The sequence below is a fragment of the Scophthalmus maximus genome, chromosome 17 (assembly GCF_022379125.1).
Source record: "Scophthalmus maximus strain ysfricsl-2021 chromosome 17, ASM2237912v1, whole genome shotgun sequence".
Lineage (NCBI taxonomy): Eukaryota > Metazoa > Chordata > Actinopteri > Pleuronectiformes > Scophthalmidae > Scophthalmus > Scophthalmus maximus.
The window spans coordinates 9,935,133-9,955,215 of NC_061531.1; the positions used below are offsets into that span (position 1 = coordinate 9,935,133).

Genomic DNA, 20,083 nt, shown 5'->3' on the forward strand with positions numbered 1-20,083 from the left:
TGTGATCCAAAAGTATTAAACCAGTCTACCTTAATTCACTGGACTGGGACAGTTGTCTCTGACTGAATGTTCACTTGTCATGAAAGCGTTGGTTCATGGTGGTGCCAGATTAGAAAAAGGAATAAGACCATATTGTATTTTTCTCCATTCACAGAAAACTAAATTAAAATGTTTTGATGCGGTACACAGTCAGGAGACTTATTAACCTTTGCTCTGATTGAAACTCTTCTGTTTTGTCGTCAGCTCTATGTTAACAGTATTCAACGATCCCCACGAGTCAAAGATCATACCACTCACACTGAGCAGTAACACCTGAAGACTTGGCTCATCAAAACCGCGTCGAGTCGTCCTTTGACCCAGATTTTAACGTCAACATCAATGCAAAAGACGGCGCAGAGTTCACAGTTTATTGTCCAGATATTTGTTCTTTGCTCATTTGCTGGGGAAAATCATCAAAGGGCCGAGAGTCACAGTGCCACAAACCACATCTGAAACAGTCAAAAGAGAAATCAGCAAGAGTTGAACCTCTGCACTTGAACCCCAACAGGTCATCTCAATGTGAGGTAAACAATGCAAAATGTTAACCAACTTAAAAAAATTACTTCAGTTGGAAACACACAAAATGAAGTTAAAAAAAAGAAAGTAATCAATTGTCTTAACTTGTTAACGCTAAGTTGAACAAACTTAATTCACTTGTCTGTTACCAATTGTTTGAACAATTTGCTTCTTTCACCGTACAAGTGAAACTCTTTGATTTGTGCATTTCAAACGTGGATCATTAAAACCCTCCAGCGTACTCACCTTCCAGCGATCTTCCCTGACAGTACCTGTCGCAGCACTGACACACCCCAACATCCCCGTCCTCATTTGTCCAGCTAGAGCGAAAGGAATACTTCAGCATACGTTTTGTCTATCATATGAAAGACATACCGTTGTTGTGGGATGCAACATTTTATTATCAGACCTACTAAGTATAGTGGTTCTCTCAATTTTAAATAGATAAACTGTTAATCTGGGTATAAATAAATATCGACTACTTGATCTTTAGGTTGAGTGATAATTGCTACTATTGGGTACTTTGCGTCGCTTTTCGTAAAACTCAACAAGACTTCGTATGGCAACAAGAAACAAAACACATGAGAAAATGAAGACAAAATAAATAACACCTTGAATGGACGTAATTGCAGGCTTTGTTGATTGGGCCGCTCTTCCACAATTCAGAGGTAGCCGTCAGTTGGCAAGTGATAAATATCTGAAAACCAAAGACATGTCATGAGACCTTGAAAGCATGTCCAAACACTTCAAATCAGGCAGGTTACCAAGCGGCTCACCGAGTTCCTCGGATCACGATGGAACAGGAAGGCATCAAGCTGCAGTCGAAGGGAATCCGTCCTCAATCTGGGTTTGAACATTGTGTTCGAGCCTCCCTGTTTTGCGTCGGTGACACACCTGACAGAGAATTTTCCTCAGCGGTGACACATGCCAGTGGTTGAGGTGCAGGTGTACGTGCCATTTGGGCAACAAATCCGTTCATTCAATCACTCATGGGTTACCTCAGAAGCCGATGTGTAGTTTTTTATATACGTATACTGAGCTGCTCTTACCCATGGTTTTCAATGAAGTAGTATCTGGGGACTGATGCCGCGTCAGGTGTCAGGGTGGCGACGCAGTGGTCGATGAAGAGGCGTCTTTGTCCTGCATCAGGACCAGCGTACGACGCCTCCAGGTGCAGGAGGTCTCCAACGTAGGAGGCACTGGAGAACATCTCGCTTTTCCAGTCACCTATGTGTCGACAAAAACATCACTGCGTACATGTTTCGTCAAGTTAAAATTGCCACAAGAGCACTTACGAGCTTTTAGAGTCAACATGTACCCGTCATGAGCTTTAAAGAGAAAGCAGAATACTGGACTGCAGGTGTGAAGAGGGTCAGGGGCTGCTGCTGCTGCGGCGGGGGCGCATAACCGCTCACATGGCGTGGCCTGTTCCAAACAGTTAACGTCAGTCATCATGAAATAGTCATCAAACGGCAAAAATGTCCTTCCTGTACAAGACAATGGTAGAAAAATATTACTTTTGATATTGACAGGAAACAGGGACTACAGCATGAGCCCTCCTTGTACCGCCATGGTAACTGGCAGCTGGTGAGAACACCAGCTTGTTTGAGTAGATCAAAGAGTCCTCAGATATCTGTAGATTTATGTTGGGGGGGGGGGGGAATTCACTTTTAGAAAAGCAGCAAGTCAAAAGTTTCACCCAAACAACCAAAGAGAAATCCCATTACTGTGGCTCCAACAAACTCACAACTAATTTGGAGCCACAGTCTCGTAGTCCAGCTTCGATGACATATTCAGTGTCACTAACTGCAGCTGCCCGGCACCGGCGGCCCCCTGAATGAGCCTCCCCGAGGAAAAGGTCTCCAGGAGACACGGTGGGCCCATTTTGAACCAGGCGAGCATTCACCACGACGATCATGGACACGTCTGTGCATTGGACACGGACCACGGATCCGTCGGTGGCTCGGGGTCTGCCCATCTCCTCTGCGTCGGTTCTAACCGCGGCAGATTTGTATTCCCTTCCCTCAGCGTCAATCATGGGGCCATCTTTTAAAGGCCGAATGGCATCCGCAACAACAAAAGCAAACGAGAACAGCAGCGCAACAGAGGCCGCGTGACCTACGATCACCATTGCACTTTTTTTCTTTTTCTTGTTCTCTAAAAGCAACGGGAGACTTTTTGGAAATATAAATCACTGACGACTCAACCCAGTCTGACCGTTAATGAGGAAATGATGGAGTTGTAAAAATAAGGGCCAGATAATCCTCCCATGATGCAAACACTTCCAGACCAATCAAATCACCTGGAGAGTAAAGCTGCAAGCAATCGTCATCTACTCAGGTGGCAGAGTGAGAAAACTCTTGTTTTGGATCACTACAGAAATAAGCACATACTGAGTACCTAAAATGAATTGTAACTGTAAATGTTGCCATGTTCTGTCTTAGTGATAGCAGCATTGCCATATCCGATACATTTTTTTTATAGTTCAATGGAACTTTTTGAATAAGGGTTGGTACTGCAAGAAACCTCCAAATTATATTAGGGCTTACAGGCCTGGGAAATAAAAATAAATTATAATTAAAATATCAAGTAGCGCAATATAGTTCTGAGGCCAGACTCAAATGCTACAAGCTCTCAACCATTGCATTGGTCTCAAAATAATTCTGGAGGCTTAAAATCTGAAAATTTGTTGCAAATCAAAACAACTCTGAACTTTCCGAACTTTGAACCAGATGATCTCCCCATGCACAGTGCAGGAAACGTCCCACTTCCATTCTGCAACATGTAATCACAGTTTTGGAGACCCCCCCATGTAGCTGTACTGGAGATAACCATTCATATGATCTAACTGATCATATTAGACTTTTATATTTTGTCCTCGTTTCTAAGGTTGACCCCTTTTAATGCTTTATCTGCACATTGATTCTTCTATTTCTATACAGCACTTTGTAGGACCTCTGTATATGAAAATGCACTACAAAATTTTTTTTTGCCTTGTCTAGGCTCCATGATCAACTTAAAATCCAGCTTGTGGCAGTGACAGGTACAGCAATATTTTCTAACAAAATTAGAAACAAAATTTCTAACAAAGTCATTTGGAGGAATCATCATTTTCTTCACTGATCAGCAAAACTACTGTGCAGGCTTGTAATTTTAAATGCCTCTTTTCTTGCTTAATGACTTGACATTTTCATAGGCAGTTTAAGGCTGTGCTTTAGATTTTTTATTTTTACAATGGCAACTGCTGCTCTGTGGTGGGATATTACTCCTTTGCCTCAACACAAAAATGTACCGCTTTCTCATTTGTGCAGCGGTTTTTCCCCAACCTTGTAGGTTAAGGCAACATTTCTTGCCTGTCCCTTGAAAGAAAAGGTTGCACAGAAACAAACTCATTGAATGCATGCATTAGTACAGGCTGTCTAGATTGAGTATCATCACATTTCCAGTGTGAACGCCACAAATCCTGCTTATTGCATTGCAATCTCGCTTTTCCTGGCATTTTGAGTATGTTTACAGACATTACCTTTTTATTTATTTCCATGTTAATTATTTACCATTTAGTCATTTTGCTTCCCCTTATTTACTTCCATTTGTTAAATCTGTTTTACTGCATTTCAACTCTTTCCCCAGTTGTCAATTGTGAAGCATTGTATAAAAACTCAAAAATCATGGGTTTAGTAATGACTTGCACGAAGTCATGCAACCTGCATCATCTTTACCCATCAAAGAAACAAGTTTATACTCCTGTACTCCCTTTGAAAAGACATAAGTCCATTAACCAAACAAGCTCAGTAGGTCATACTTTTATTTTCTCTTTGGGTCATTTGTATCTGAAAGGTCAGATTCTGTCACGGTTGCATTTGACAGTAACGTCACATCCAGCTGAACCGGAGTGGAGGGGCTGACGTCACTGGGGGCTGCTGTGGCGTTACTGTTCAGTGCGGCACCCTTTGATTTCATCGTGACCTCAGGAGCCACCTTTTCTGCATCTTCATCTGTAATTAGAGAAAACAATTAATCACATCTCAAAAAAAAAAAAAAAAAGAGAAAAAGGAAAATTGAAAGAGTTATAGTTGAGGCTTTTCATGCTTTACCACTTTCGTCGTCGTCATCCCTGTCCTCTACCAGGTCCAGTGTAGATGGACCAGGAAGCAGTCCCTGCTTCAGATCTAGGATTAAAAGACAATTTCTGTTGAGCCTTTTAAAAACAACGAGCCAATCTTTACGTGATTTATGGCCAAAATGCTCTTAAATTAAGCAGAGACATTTTCTAGATCTGATTATTTAGAGACACTCACCAACTCTGCTCACTCCACCTCTCCACTGGCTACTGTAGAGGCCAGATCTGCTGATTTGATTGAGAACAGGGGGGAGCTCTTCAGCAGGCAGTGGTCCACTTTTGTGTCTAGCAGGTAGGACCAGCATTGGACCCACACTTGCCTCCTTCTCCCACACTAGGAAATCAGAAGAAGATATGTCTTTACAGCTACTGGAGTCGAAAACCATGTGACGAGCCTGACATCTAGTGGTAAACTCAGCAAAAAGTATCTGGTTTTAGGCCATTTTCCATCATACCACGTCTTCATTTCTGAAAGACATCTTACCTGTATTGGTTTTCAGTCCACTTCTCCATGAGGCGTTGAGTTCATCTGGCTTCCCAAACCCACGTGGACCGAACTTGCCAGGGCTGCTGGGCTTCATGGGGGTTTGGTCAGCCTCATTTTGTCTTTGACAATGTCCACACAGGAAGTCGTTACCGTCGATGGAGCGCCATCTGAAAAGGGATCGACAGTTTTCAGCACACGTGAGAAGTGCGGCGTCACACTAGATGACACCCGACACTTGCCTTCCATTTGTCAGAGTGCAGGCCTTGTTCGGTGCCTCGGCGTCGTTGACCGGCACAGCATTCAGGTGACAGGTGATGTAGAGCTGTAAGAGGGACATTTACAATTTTAAAAATGCATAATACTAGAACCAGATCCCTCCCAAAATGTAATTACATTACAATGTCCGAGACCCATCTTTGATTTTAATGCAAATCTGTCCATGACTTAGAGTAATCTTGCCATTAAACCATATCAAACCACAACCTCCTTTGCAGAGGCAAGTATGACTTGGGCCAGTTTAAAATCCGATCTCACCTGTCCTCGGTCTTCATTATGAAACCTAAAGGCATCAATGACCATGTTGAGCTTGTCATCTTGTGCCCTGGGCAAGAAGTGGGACCTTGAACCAGGAAGCTCAGAGTCAACCAAGCACCTGTGAAGGAGGACAGAAGACTTTACTACTTTATACGCTGAAAGTACATTTTATATTTGCATTCAACACCAGGGAGAAAAAAGAAAGAAACCAGTATAGCCTGAACCTTTGTTTCTACATCACTACAAACAACTGCTGACATCTCATGTTGAAAATTCGGTCGGCTTATCCTGGTCATGGCTAATCAACTGCAAAATAGAATAAGTTTAAAGCTTAATGTTTAATACACCCTGGCCCCATAATAATATAATAATAATAATAGTCAAAGCTTTGCATTATTCAAAGATTAAATTCGCTCCTATGGAGAAGAAAGCTGACAACGAAACACCACGTTTTGTTTGTTCAGCCACAGGCCTCAAACAGTTGAGGGCCATCGAGTACATTAGTGGATGCACAGAGTCCGATTTCAGCTTCCTCTAGACCCCTAACAAGTTTATACAACCTCTGCAGTAGTACGCAGACACCTGTACACTGATGGATGGATGTGTCTAACACCACGCTGCAGCCAACAAGTGTTTCAAACGCTCACCCATTTTCCACAAAGACGTATCGGGGCACGGAGTAAATGTCAGGCTCAAGCGTGGCCACACAGCTGCTCACAAACACTCGCAGGCCCATGTGGTGTCCAACTCTAACGGAGGCCTCGACTCTGATGGGCTCGCCGAGGTAAAACACATTAGAGCTCCTTTCATAGAACCAGTCATCTGCACCCAAAAAAAAAACAAGCAGTAAGCATAGTAGACAAAAGAAAAACACTAGAGTAAGTGAGAATCAAACAACCCACCGGTCATAACTCTCAGGTCAAACTCCAAAGTCTCCACTGCAGCTTGTGTAGACATGAAGGGGACCCAGGTAGGCAGGAGTGAAGAAGTGGACAAACTGTACTTCCTGAGAAACGGGAGACAAATATTTCACAGTGAGGCGTCGTCCGGTGACCTTTATAGACGCGCTTTGGAGACAGACGGACCTTTCGTAGTGACACTCGATCGGAACGACGGCCTCATCCATCCGAGTCAGCCCATCTGGAGCGGCTGCAGGAGAGAATATGAGCAGGTTCGTGTAGACCAGATCGTCGTCGGTCATCTGTGGGAGCAGAGATTCATTTTGAGAAGCACAAGTTTAAACATTGCAATGGTCTGGAAAAGGAATAAATTCAGCATTTACCCAATGCTTGGTGCCACAGTCCGTGAGTCCGACAAGGATTTTGTACTGGTCTGCTGAAGACGCTGCGGCACTACAGTAGACATTGTGCTCCACACCCAGGCGCAACTCCTCACTCTTTACAGGAGCCCCGATGCCGAACAGGTCGGCCTCGACCGTGACCTCCAGCGAGTCTGGGTGGCAGGTCACCCTGACCGTGTTCACCTGCTCCCGCTCCTCGCCCGGAGCCTTCTGTTGCCCGGGCACGCCGTGCTGAGGTCGCTGGGACAAAGCATGTTGCGCGTAACGCGCCGGCGGGAAAGCAAAAGACGAGTGAACGCAGACTCCCGACAAGAGGAGTGCAAAATACAAGGGCTCCATCAATGGCACTCAAAGAAAACCACCCACAGCAAACCGGTTCAGACTGCAGACTCTCCCTTCTGACCCACAAGGAAGCAAACCAGTCGGCGCAGTGCAGCGTCTTTAAACCTCCTGCCAACGCCCGGGCCTCATCAGAGCAACACAGAACACCTGAAGCCACTTCTGCACCAAACCGGCTGACGTCAGAGAGACACCAACGAGTGGAAGGGGATTTCATTCGATATAGACAAATCTTCACATGCTTGATAGAATCTATTAATAAGTCTGAGGGAATAAAACTGCTTCAATAGGTCAAAAAAAAGAAAGAAGAAAAAAGGTTGTAATACGAGACAGAAGTTCAGTTCTAATAGACATTCATTAGAACATGCGTCCACAAATCACTACCTTAAAGGAGAATCTGAATAGAAACCAAATTTGACTGTTTTTTTCCTTAAAAGATTCACAAAAACACATTAACTTATTTTTTCTCCATTCGTTTTGGGGAATACGCTGACAAATGGAAAAGTAAGAATGTCTTGTGTCTTATTTCGCATAATTATTTTTATCTTTTATTGTATCAAATGTATTTGCCGCTAAAGTTTAATGTTATTTTTCTTTGTTGTGAGGCAGGTGGAAGAAAGAAAAAAATCTCAGTGCATTTATCTATGAAGCGTGTGTATATGTTTAATGTAAGAAACCACCTTTGCTGGAAAGTACCTGGTGGGCGTTGAGGTTTATAAAACCTGAATATCTACCACCAACAACAGTCGCTCTCTGTCCACATCAGACACATCCGGTGATACGAAAGGAAAGAAGTGATCTGTAACAAAGGCCGGAATACAAAATTACATTTAAGAATTTTATTGCTGGTACAGTGTTTAATTTGGGTTTTAACACTATGCTGGGTATCCATGTGGCCGACACGCAGACACTGATGCAGTGTTTTCATGTGCACACGACCCACCGCAGTCTTTCAACTGCAGTTCCAGCTTTGAGGTCGTCTTCCTGCTTTGAGGCGAAGAACAATAAACAGAGCGAGGCTTTTACACAGAGTCTCACAAGAGGCTGGAGGAAACAGGAGGAGTTCATCATGACTTCGCCTTGGTGCATCTCAGTGTGCTCATAACTGAAAAGGCCTGTGAAGATGAATTTGGCATTCGCTCTCGTTTTCGTTCAGCTCTTTGAAGGTAAGAGAAACGACCACTTGCAAAACAACGCCGACCGATTTATCATAAAATACGAAACAAAATGATAATTATGAAGGTCAGGATGTTGATTTAGTTTTTTTACTCACTGGGGGGTGATCATCAGACCACAGCTGTTGGGCTCCTTACAGCATTGTGAAGTTGTGTAGCAGTAAGTGTTCTTGTGTTTTAATTTAGTAGTAAATCATAAAACAAAGTGTTGAACTAACTGAAATTCTGAAATGAGATGATGGCAATAAATGAAAATTCAGGTTATCGCCAAAAAATATTACAACTCATCCTCTGGGGACCATGACGACTGTTTAAAATCTTTTTGTGTCAATTGTAGAAGATGATAAATTATAACGTTGACCTGCTGATACAGGAACGTAGGGATCACTAAAGTGACTGGATGGATATTAAACCAAATTGCCTCAGTTCAGCATCAGTTCAATCGCAGTCAAAACATTTAACTAAAAAACGAGACTGTCAGCCTGTGAGTCCCACGAGAGGAAACGGGGAAAGAGAGTGTCAACATTATTAACTGTTTGTGTCATTTACCAGAGCTTGATCCTGACTTTTTTCAACTTCTCCAGCCTATGCAGAGTTGATCTTCAGGCGTCTGACGGAGAACCAGTCCCTGGAGCTCTCCTGCTCCCTGCGGCGGGACCCCCGCAGCCTGAGGGGCCTCCACCTGTACCACCGCGGTGCCCGGAGCCAGACCACCCTGCTGTCCATGGCCGAGGGCGGCGAGCTCAGGGTGGACCCGCAGCACCGCGGGCGTCTGCAGCTCTGCGGAGGACTGGACTCCCTGCAGGTCAATGTGACCATATCCCACTTGGAGCACGGTGACACAGGACTGTACATGTGGGAGCTGAGCTACAGAGAGGACGACAGCCCCGACCTCACCCCCAGCGCCGAGAAGGTGTTCTTGCTGGTTGAAGGAGCCGGTACGTGGCTGAAGCATCTCACAGTGCTGCAGTGCAGTTTGAACTCAACTTAAACTCACCTCGGATCAGATGTACAAGTGTGTTGTTGTGTGTTTGTGCCGCAGGGAGGCCGTGCCAGTGCTCTACCAGTTACCCCCCTTTGCTCGGGACCCTCTGCGCTGCGGCAGGGCTTGTTGTGCTCACACTCAGTTGTCTGGCCACAGAGAAATGTGTGAGTAGTGTCAAGTAACACTGCTTATGTGTGTTTGTTTTCATGTAAGTCAGGTTCCACTTTTACAGAGGTCTCCATCCACTGGCCGGGGAAACCAGAGACCCATGTTTAGAATTCATTTTCTATTTTCCTTGTTTAGATTTTCCCCCTTTCCTCACTTTCACATTGATCATGGAGTGAAGCTGCAAAACCAGAGGATAAACTGGCTTTTCTTATTGCACATGGACATTTAGCAACTTGTGCAGGTGGTTAACTGCACACCTCACATCTGAGAGCAAAGTCTTTTTCTAAACCTAAAAATTTAAAAGGTTGATCTGGAACAAGGACACAAGGACATTTTTTGTTTTTCATTTTCAAGTAATTGCTCCTACTTCAAGAAGGGAGCAGGGAAGTCTCAGCTGGCATCACTCTGTTAAACATTTTCAGCAGCAATTATTTAGATTTATATATTTTTGTTAATTTTTCACCTCATTCTTTGGTTTCAGCCTGATCGTCTCATTTTTTTTTCCACGATTGTATAGTGAATATCAGGCAGCACAGTGGTTGTAGTGCTGCCGCCTCACAGCAGATTGCATGTCCCCCCCCGGACCGGGCCTGCGTGGGTTTTTATGAATGGGAGCATGAATGGTGGTTTGTCTCTGTTGTACCCCGTCTCTTGCCCAATGTCAGCTGGAATTGGCTCCAGTGGTGTAAATGATGGATGGATGGTTAAGTAACTGGGTCACACCACCAGTTGAGTCAGAACTGAGTCTTCAAGGATCTGAAAACAAGTCCAGCTGCCCCTGATTCAACTTTTGTTGTGAGAATATCTGCTGGTTTTGGACCGTTTGTTGGACAAAACAATTTTTTTGGGGTGTCTCTGGGAATATGTGATGGGGATTTTTCATAAATTTCTGCTAGTTAAGATAATCGTTAGTTGCAACCATAGTTGTTAGTTTTGTTGGTGGTGTTTTTGGCTGAGTGATCACGCAGTGCCTTTTAAAAGAGTAAAACCAACCAGGCTGAGTAAATATTGAGTGCAGTAGCTTGTTAGTACTCCACACTGAACATCAACGTGTTTCTAACCATGAATGAAATGACGTTGTTTCTTGTAGTTGAGGACGAGGCCACATCATCACAGGCCACAATCTCCTGTTCCCATCTACGAGGAAATGGCCAGGAAGCAGCAGAGCGCCGCAACCCCCCAAAATAACCAGGAGGCCCCCTCACACCTGGAGGAAGACAACTTCCCCGTGTACGCCAACCCCAACATCCGACAACCGCAAGACAACTACTACGCCTGCCCCAGACAGCTCGCCCTCAGGGCCTGACGTGACTTTGGGCTTTGAACTAATGGCGCAGAAAACACAGACAGGAAGCGACGCACGCTCTGCTGCAAAAACACGGCCCGAGAGCTGCCGAGCAACACACACACACACACACACACACACACACACACACACACACACACACACGGCGACCCGTTGTCCAGGAAGTACGGAGGATCTATAGAGGCGAGATGGCAAATAATCAAGTCACGTTTTTTTTTTAACAGCCAAGAAAAAACAATGCTATTTTATTAATATTCAAAAGAAGCTCCATAGTTCATGAAAACATTTGTTTCGGTGCATGTCATTTAACAATCACATTCTATGAGGAGAAAGAGATATACAGAGAGAGAAAAAATAAAACATTACAAGCCACTGACTTCTCATTAAATCTCAGTACAGACATTTTTACTTAATATTTCAAAAACAAAAAAGGCAAAACAAAAACCCCCAACCCCAATCCCATACCCACCCTCCGAAAAACCTTTACAACTGAGAGAGAAAAAAAAGACAACCCTCGAGGGTGACAGGATAGAATCCCACAGTGCTAAAGAGTGAGACGCTCATTGGTTTTTAGGAATACACAGCATGGCAATGTAGCGCTAGATCGATCTGAATCAGGGGAAGGAAGCTGGAGGCAGACGGGGGCGACGTGAACCACCTCATCCCTCCGCACTTCCTTTATAAACAGAACAAACAAACAAACACATTGGATCCTCAAAACCCCTGCAATAGATCAGCCACTTAAGAGGAAGTAGGCTGTAACCCCCGCCCCCCCCCCTCCCCCCAAAAACACTTGTGCATAGTTTCATGATCCTTTACAACCAGCTCATGTTTTACAAACATCCCCCGCAATTGTGAAAAGTTCGACAAAAAAGTCTGATTCGTCTATGAATAATACCCGCCGTGGGAGAATGAACGAGACAGACAGAAATATTAATGCACAATGTTCCTGATTCAGTCAGGACGGGACCTCATTAAGAAAACACAATAAAGATTCAAACATACAGCATTTTGCATGTTATTCACCTTTTTTTTTTCAACAATCAAAATCATTGACCTTTTTTTTTTTTTTTAAATGTAAAGCAATTTTTCATATATAGATTTCTATATAAAGCACTCAATTTTCATTTAAAGTCCATTATTTGGTTATGTTACTGCTACGGATTTAGGAACAAAAGGTATTTTTCTCTTCTTCTGAAATCCATAACTTTCAGTGCTTTAAATTGTTTCTTTTAAATCATCCTTTTTTCTTTTAACTCATCATCATCATAATAAAAATGTACATTACAATGGCGTGGAGTTGGTACTCTGGAACCCTGGCCTTCCTGAGATCAAGATCCACTTTTTGTGTGTGCAAGATAGTGAGCAATTATGTCTTTTTTTTTTCTCTTTTCATTTCTTTTCTATAAAGGAAAAATATATATATAATTAACATAAAACATACAGGCTTGAGATAGTCCATGAAATCAAACATGAACACAGAACAAAGAAGGTTAAACAGAACAAGACAACACTGTTCAATCCCAGAGTTCTGAAAAGTAGCACAATAAATCTTCATTCTGTGAAGTGTTGCACTTTTTTTTAAATTTTTTTTTTTAATGGAAGCATTTGTCCTTTAGTTTTTTTTTTCTTTTTCCAACATTCCCAAGGTTTAACTCCTTTTACATTGCAGGGGTTTTCTTTGTGAACTCCAGAAAAAAAACCTAAGTGTTTTGTAAACTGTCAGTGGCCTTGCAGGAAAAAATTAGAACAGAAACCAAATGACAACATGAGTGAAAACAGAACAAAAGCTAACAAACCAAAAAGGTAGGCACCTCTGAAGTGAGCCCTAGAAGCCAAGGCTCAGTCTGATGTCTCGTCCTTCATTCTCTCCGTTGCTCAGATTTGGGAGAGCTGAAGTCTTTCTACCCCAAACTATGGCCACAGGTCTGCAAAATACTTTTTTTGCTGCATTTTTCTTTTGTACATATGTGATTTTTTTTCTTCATTTTCTTTTAGGTTATAGTCTGAAAAATGGTGCAATACTCAATTATGATCCATACTTTCTTGGATTATTCCACAATGAAAGCCACTAAGGTAGATAAACATTACATTTTTAAAAACACACTTATTTTAGTCCTTGAGTAAACATTTACACGTGAACTGTCCCCGTCTCCCCTCAGTACTTGTATCATGTTGTTCGTTTTAGCTGGATGAGGGGTGAGGCCGACACTCAGTGCAACGCTAGAGGCTAGTAACAATTAACATCAGAATATATTTTTGACAAGCAAAAAGAAAAAAAATCAACAACAAACAAAATCAACAAAATAAGTATACTGAAATTGAAAAGAAACATGAGGCGGACATTGCTCCGCTGTAATCACAAGCTCTCGTACGCGTTTCTCACCTCGCGCGCTAAACATTCACACAACATACAGAACAAGCAGCCTTGTGCAAACACTCAAAATACAACAGATGTCAATTTGTCTTTGATAATCGACCTTTGTTTTCAACAACACTCGTATTTCAAATTCAATTCACTCTGAACCGATGTTATCAAAAATCTCTGAAGTGTATGAATGAGACACACACACACAAATAAAAACCCACTACAAAAAGTGTTCACATTACATTATTGGCGCTTCTTTTGATTCAAGTATTTGTTTTCATTATTTTTGTATTACTCTGATATGTTTATGATCTTGTTTTTCTGGGAAATACAATGTTGAGGAGGAGACACAGGGCTGGGGAGGGACAAGGGGCTTAGGCTTAGTGGAAAACAGAGATCTAGTCACACACACACATTATACACTCCTGGTTGTATACTGTGTATGAACTAGCATGTGCATATTCAACCCAGGCCTTTGCTTTTCAAAAAAGATTTGCTAATTCAAACCTTTTTTGGGGGCCCTGCCCCCAAACCCTTGTCTGACCCATGATTGAGAAGCAGATTTTGCTCAAGCTCCAGTTGCTTTTGAGTAGATGTGACTTAAGAAGAAAAAAAAAAAGGGGGGGGGGGCGTCCGGTTGCCAACACTAGACAGGTAGATAAGGGAGCGGGCGAAGGGTGCGGGGCTCTCAGTGCTGGTGCTGCTGTCGAGAAATCCAGGGCACACCTGATACTCGACCTCCGTCCCAGTCACCCGTCGTCCGACTCTGCACTTCGACGCCAGTTCCTTGATTCAGGTCCAGTGTGGAGTAAATGCAGGAACAGACAAAACACACAAACGACACAGGCAATAGTGATTGTTTTGTTGAATGACGCGAGTCTCGAGCAACTCTGGAAGAGGGCCAATCCCCTACGTTTTAAGACTTGGTACCGAACTTGAGGTTTGTCGCTGTTTCAGCTGATACGTTTGAGTCCCTGCTCGGACCCTGACCCCAAAGCCAGATGTGCAGAAATAACCTGTTATATATGTGTGTGTGTGTGTGTGTGTGTGTGTATATATATATATATATATATATATAACATATGTATATATATGTATATATATGTAATTGCAGGAGCGACCCTCGGGTTAGAGGTCCAACAGGAACCTCCTGGATACAGCTTCCCCACGTGGCCCAGACGACGAGCCTTGACGAGGGGGTGTGAAGGCGGCAGCTTGCAGACACACTGAACACACATCTCAGCCTCAAAGTGCACAGCTGAAACAGACCAATTTTTTTTTAGTCTCTAGTTTTTGCGAAAACATTGATGCTAAAGAAAAATATATTGTTTTTTGGTTTTTAAAGAGACGTACCCGATGTGACCTATAAACAGTGCACAGACACATACAGGGACCACCCCCCACCCCTCCTCCTCCTCCAGCCTGGATCTCCATTATATTTCCAGTCTCCTATTGGTGCAAGATCAGCACCATTCATCTGTCCTGCTCCTCTTACTCCTCAAGCCTCCTACAGCTGGGGGCTTGTGGTGCACACCCCGCCGACAGTGAGAGCAAGTCTCATCGCACTAAAGATAAATTAGGATATGGCAGAGTGGAAGTACATTGGAAAGATCAGTTGGCACGAGAATGAGTGACTGTTTGCCAACCACTAGTGCCTCCAGCAAGTAATTTAGTGTCATTGAGTAGCTCTGTCCACACAGTGGGAGACTAAACCCTTGAAGAGTGGGGAGTGTGTGTGTGTGTGTGCGTGTGTGTGTGTGTGTGTGTGTGTGTGTGTGTGTGTTTTGAGGGAAGCTGCCTAGTAGTAAAGGTTGAGAGATGCGTGACAATTGGCAGATGTGGGGCGATGGCTGTGATTTTTCTAGATGGCTGTGAACGAACACCTCCTTGTCTTTGCATAGAAATGGAAGGCTGTTATCAGTTGAGGTGGTTCTAAGCATAACTGCGTGCTCCCAGAGTTGAACATAAAGCACCAGTGTGAGTGAGGTGCATCAACATTAAAGGAAGTGTGTGTGTTTGTGAGACTGCAGAGTAGATAGGTCTGGCGTCCCAGGGTGGACGGAAGAAGGCGGCTCACCATCCGGGACAGAACCTTTGATTACACAACCTTTCCCACTTGATTATTTGGATCTTCTACCCCCCCCCCCCCCCCCCCCCCCGACCGTCTGACTCCAACATAACCACTTTCCCCACCGTGCTTTCCTACTGAGATCTGCAGTGTTTCTGTACGGCTGAGGTGTACCTCTGAACTGACACACTGGTCCTACCTCCGAGGCAGCGGGAGGGGCAGGAGAGAAGCTGAACACTGCATATAGACCAATATTAAAAAAGCCATGAAATCATCATCATCAGAAAACAATCATTAACTATGTCATCAATTATAACAGCAATAATACCAGCAAACGTCTTACAACAATAAAATAAAAAAATTTCTACGAGTAAAAACCAAGAAAAAAACCAAAAAAATAACCCAGACACATCAAGCGCCTCCATCTCTGGCTAAAGTGAACTTTGCAGGAGAGAGACAGAGAGAGAGAGCGAGAGAGAGAGAGAGAGAGAGAGAGAGAGAGAGAGAGAGAGAGTGGAAGTGGAGTTTGCTGAGGACAGAGTCTGGCGCAGCAGTAGTAGTAAATTTAATACATGTGGGCCAGTTCTGAAAGAGCTGCTCTGGGCCTGGAGGCCTGGGAAAGGGGGGAGGGGGGCAGTCTGTAGGGATCTGCAGGGAGGCAGCGAGCGAGCGAGGGTGCAGGAGGGGTGAGGTCTGCCGCAGAGCACTGCACTCTGCAGCAGGCAGGCACTCAGTGGCCACACTATCACACAGGTTGGCAGGGCCTCCAATAGAAGAAAGAAAAAAAAAGGATGAAAGAAGAGATGGCGATCCTCCCTGCTGGACCCAGTAGAACATAAACGCGTCAGGCGTTTTTCCAGACACCAAGGCTATTTCAATGTAACAGTATGCAATGTAACAGTGATATTTACTTTGATAGAGAGGGTGAGGGCGAGCACTTCAGGGTCTTCTCCCTGCTGCACCAGTCTTCGGTTGAGTTAGTTCTTTCTTTGCATTTTCCCTTCACTTTGCTACCGTGTTTGACATCCTTCTTGGTCCCACCGACTTGAGGGAAGAAGGACTGAAATTTTTAATTTTTTTTTGGAAAATCTTCACATCCACATTAAGTCAAAAAATAAGTATATAGAGAAGCCACTAAGCAGATTCCTTTTTTGTCTTTTTTTTTTCAGTTTTTATATGCCAGTGTCGCTTCTTTCTTCTGTTCGTTGGCATTGAGGGTGTCAACGAGCTGTGGCGCTCTTGCTAAGTGCTATGATAGACCACCTACTCACAAAATCTTTGCTTCATAATCTTGTTCAAATGCAAATTTGGGCCGAAAAAATTTAAAAATAAAAAGGTCTTCTGGTTGAAAAGGGGAACAAAACAAAAACAGGCTCTTATCATTTTGGTTTGATGCCTCATCAAGCACACACACACACACACACACACACACACACACACACACACACACACACACACACACACACACACACACACACACACACACACACACACACACACACACACACACACACACACACACACACACACCTGTCCCTCCCTCTCCCCCCAAAACAATTAGTCACTGGCATAAGTGTGGAGAGTACGCTGGCTGAAGAAGTGCTTTGTGTAAATGTCCTTGTGGTTGAAGATGGTTCAAGACCAGCTTGCTACTCTCCTGAGTTCACACACTCTCGGGAGGGGAGATGAGGGGTAGTAGTGGCAGTTTTGGGGTGGGGGTGGGGCAGATACAGTTTTTGCAATTCAATCATTCCTCATAGTCTCCCCCTCTTTCCGACAGAGGCCACGCTAGGGCGCTTGGACGGTAGAGTCTGTGGCTTATATTGCACATCACTTGAAATGGTTGTTTTGCGGGTGGAGTGGTCGGGTGGGTGTAGGGTCGTTGACTACACACTGTTGGGAAACAGTTACAGCTTGAAGTTTTTTTTCCACTCCATCAGTGAGAGGGTCAGAGACTGAGACCAAACTGCGAGTTGCCCGCAGATGAGTTGAGGTGCACCGAAGTGTTTTGTCTTTACAGTTCCATGGTAACAGCAGTGGTTCGTTTCGTCGTCCGTCACGTCCGTAACTGTACATGCGACGACCCCAAAACCTGTCCCCCCCCCACCAGGTACGATTGACAGACACATTTGAATCATTTCTTTTCTTAGCTTTGTTTGCAATGCTTCAAGAAGAGAAAAACAAAAAAAACAATACAAAAATAAATGGCTTGAACAAGGCGAACAGAGTTGCATCATTCCCTTTGAGTGAACTGAGGAACTCAATCTGCTTGCAAAAATGCACTGAAGTCGTGAGCTGTGGTTGCTTGTGTTAAGCAGCAGCAGCATGTACTTTCCACTCAGGTTTCACTGGCTCAGAAATAAGGGTGTGCAAGTGTCCGTATGCTTCTTCACCATGTACAGAGTGAACGTGGATAGCAGGGCAGGAGAGAGGTTAAGGCTAATATTAGTGCTGAGAGAAACAAATGTTCAGTCTGGACCAGCTGAAAGTTCGACCACCACTCTGATTGAAGGGTTTTTTACTTTGGGAATGATGCCTTTTCCATGGATCTCTGAGGTGCAGTATGATTGCCTCAAAAGGCAGAGAAGGATTACGCAAAGTCTAAAGGTGGCAGCTCGTCACTGTGTCAGTTTGACTAAAGTACGTTTCACAAGGCGAGTTCTCAAAAGTTCTGTAAAAAGATCTCGTCCACTACTTCTGTCTCCAAAAGGTAAGAGGTGAACACTGTGACCAAAATCTCTTGCCGAGATTCACATAAGAACTGCAACTGAAATGTCATTCGAAACAAAAAGGAGTAGAGGAGGTCGACGAGGGTGAGCAGTGAGGATGTAGCCCCGTCCTCCTCTCGTCTCTCCTTTCCACGTCACAACCACACTGATTATCTCCACATTGATTTGAAATATTTTTGCTCCTGTGGGTGTTTGTTTAGCCCAGTCTCTTATGTCCTACATGGACTCTCCACTCAGCAGGTCCCCAGGCAGTAACGTATTGATTTGGGTGGGACTCCCCATGACCCGTCCCTCCTCACCACTTGGGGGTCCCCACAGGTTAGTATACTGTTGCACGCCACCCCAAAGCAACTCCCCGCCCGTCTTCGCTCCGCCTGCTCCCAGGCCACTGCTACTGCCGCCGCCGTTGTTGTTGTTCCAGTGGGGCGAGTGACCGATGGGATGAGAGGATCCAGACCCGGTCCCACCCATCCTCGTTTGATTGGCGCCCGGAGTTGCCTGCCAGCTGGTTGTTCCGCCAAGCGACTGGCCCTGTGCAAAGAAGCGGTTCACTTCTTCCTCCCCGGCAAACTCTGCCAGGATGGTGGTGTTCCCGAGCACGCACCTTGACAGTAATGAGAAGGAAAAAAACATGAATGACTAATGGTTGAAACTCAACAACAACGACCTTTGAAGCGATGCATTAATGGACATACATGTGCAGGGACTTCTGAGCCTTGGCGGCTTCGTCCTTTGAGCTGTAGCGCACCACAGCGTTGCCCTGTGTCAGATTGAGGTGGAATGTGATGAGGGGGCCGTGCTGCATGCACAGTGTACGCAGGGTTGAACCATCAATCTGAAAAAAAAAAAAAAGGATCAAGCCCCAAAGAGAGAGTGAAGCCATTAGTGGACAGATACTGTTGATCCTCTGTGAGGGCCTAAATACTGTCAGGCCAAGAAAAGTCATCTGGGTGTAAAACATTACCTGTGGAGTGAGGTTCCTCAGAACCAGCCAGCTACTAGTCCTGGTGGAGCTGTCCGTACTCCACGTGGTACCTGCTGTGTGTCAAGATACAAAGAGACAAAAATGCACAGATCTGTTTAGAACTAAGTTGATCCTCTCCACGGTTCTCTGGAACCAAAATCCGTCACAAAACTGAACGGGTGGTGTCGATTTTCAATGTGAGAAAAAGAAAAAACACCCAGTGTCAGTTGACATTTGTTCAACCAAAACCTCTTCCGAGGGTGTGTGTGTACAGACCACATCAAAGTGCCGCTCGCCCCCTTCGAGCACACTCATACTGTAAACTTCATAACCGTATGCACAGACACAATATGCCTTCATAATCTGCCTTCATACTTTCAGACAATTTGATGACAGAATAACTATGTTTTAACTCTGCAGTATGTTCCTTTAATATTTTCCTGCATTTTTAAAATTGCTGATTTATCAATTTTCATGACAAGATCATCTTATCCGCTCCTGCTGAAGACTACTGTTGCAGAAGGAAGCAAGTTAAAAGGGAAGCATTGAAAACGTTGGTGCCAGGCTCCATGAATATTTATAATAATATCAACAAGTTTACCTGTGGTGTAAGAGCTGCTCCAGCCTTGGGCCAGACCCAGGGAGTTGCCCCCCCATGTTGAGGAAGGCTTGTTGTTGGTGAGGCCAGGTGGGGGGCGGGTAGGCGCTATGTTGCTGCTCCGGGGGCCCTGCGGGACCTTCCACAGCTCGTGGGACAGGGAGGCCTGGCTATGAGAGATGGGGCCTGGAGACCAAGTAGATTTCATCTCTGACAGCTTACCTGGATGGGAAAGAGATAGGGAAAGGTTGACTTGTAGAACCTAGTGACCAACACACACACACACACACACACACGAAACACTGCTCCCAAAGGAGACAGTCCTGCAGAGCAAATGAGTACTAGTTCCTCAATAGCAGGGGTTGATAGTCAGATATTTCAGTATCC

The 20,083-nt window shown here is 44.4% G+C and overlaps 4 protein-coding genes across 11 annotated transcripts in view; 1 reads left to right on the forward strand and 3 right to left on the reverse strand.

Annotated features, from left to right (window-relative positions):
- Positions 1 to 393: 393 nt before the first annotated feature.
- LOC118288910 (zona pellucida sperm-binding protein 3-like) lies at positions 394 to 2,789 on the reverse strand. Its single transcript, XM_035615504.2, has 8 exons — positions 2,303 to 2,789; positions 2,073 to 2,188; positions 1,874 to 1,980; positions 1,605 to 1,782; positions 1,332 to 1,449; positions 1,167 to 1,252; positions 802 to 875; positions 394 to 488 (listed from the first exon to the last, which is right to left on the reverse strand). The coding sequence occupies exons 1-8, from the start codon at positions 2,684 to 2,686 to the stop codon at positions 433 to 435; spliced, it is 1,119 nt and encodes a 372-aa protein (XP_035471397.1). The 5' UTR covers positions 2,687 to 2,789; the 3' UTR covers positions 394 to 432.
- Positions 2,790 to 4,338: 1,549 nt separating this feature from the next.
- Positions 4,339 to 7,504, reverse strand: LOC118288412 (zona pellucida sperm-binding protein 3). Its single transcript, XM_035614474.2, has 10 exons — positions 6,979 to 7,504; positions 6,782 to 6,897; positions 6,599 to 6,702; positions 6,344 to 6,518; positions 5,697 to 5,814; positions 5,402 to 5,484; positions 5,160 to 5,329; positions 4,854 to 5,009; positions 4,650 to 4,724; positions 4,339 to 4,550 (listed from the first exon to the last, which is right to left on the reverse strand). Exons 1-10 carry the CDS (start codon positions 7,333 to 7,335, stop codon positions 4,360 to 4,362), a joined length of 1,545 nt encoding a protein of 514 aa, XP_035470367.1. The 5' UTR covers positions 7,336 to 7,504; the 3' UTR covers positions 4,339 to 4,359.
- Positions 7,505 to 8,109: 605 nt separating this feature from the next.
- Positions 8,110 to 11,345, forward strand: LOC118288413. The gene is made up of 4 exons (XM_035614475.2): positions 8,110 to 8,501; positions 9,095 to 9,448; positions 9,553 to 9,659; positions 10,754 to 11,345. The coding sequence occupies exons 1-4, from the start codon at positions 8,459 to 8,461 to the stop codon at positions 10,967 to 10,969; spliced, it is 720 nt and encodes a 239-aa protein (XP_035470368.1). The 5' UTR covers positions 8,110 to 8,458; the 3' UTR covers positions 10,970 to 11,345.
- A 6,197-nt stretch (positions 11,346 to 17,542) lies between these two features.
- Positions 17,543 to 20,083, reverse strand: part of tnrc6c1 (trinucleotide repeat containing adaptor 6C1) — a 36,036-nt gene continuing 33,495 nt past the window's right edge. For 6 of the 8 annotated variants that reach the window (XM_047327963.1, XM_047327962.1, XM_047327967.1 and 3 more), the window contains 4 exons: positions 19,700 to 19,918; positions 19,099 to 19,172; positions 18,830 to 18,969; positions 17,543 to 18,738 (listed from right to left, as the gene is read on the reverse strand). In XM_047327963.1, coding sequence (XP_047183919.1) covers positions 18,351 to 18,738; positions 18,830 to 18,969; positions 19,099 to 19,172; positions 19,700 to 19,918 — 821 coding nt within the window. In that variant the 3' untranslated portion in view covers positions 17,543 to 18,350. The remainder of the gene's footprint in view (positions 18,739 to 18,829; positions 18,970 to 19,098; positions 19,173 to 19,699; positions 19,919 to 20,083) is intronic. The other 2 variants (XM_047327969.1, XM_047327964.1) reach the window with 1 other exon arrangement.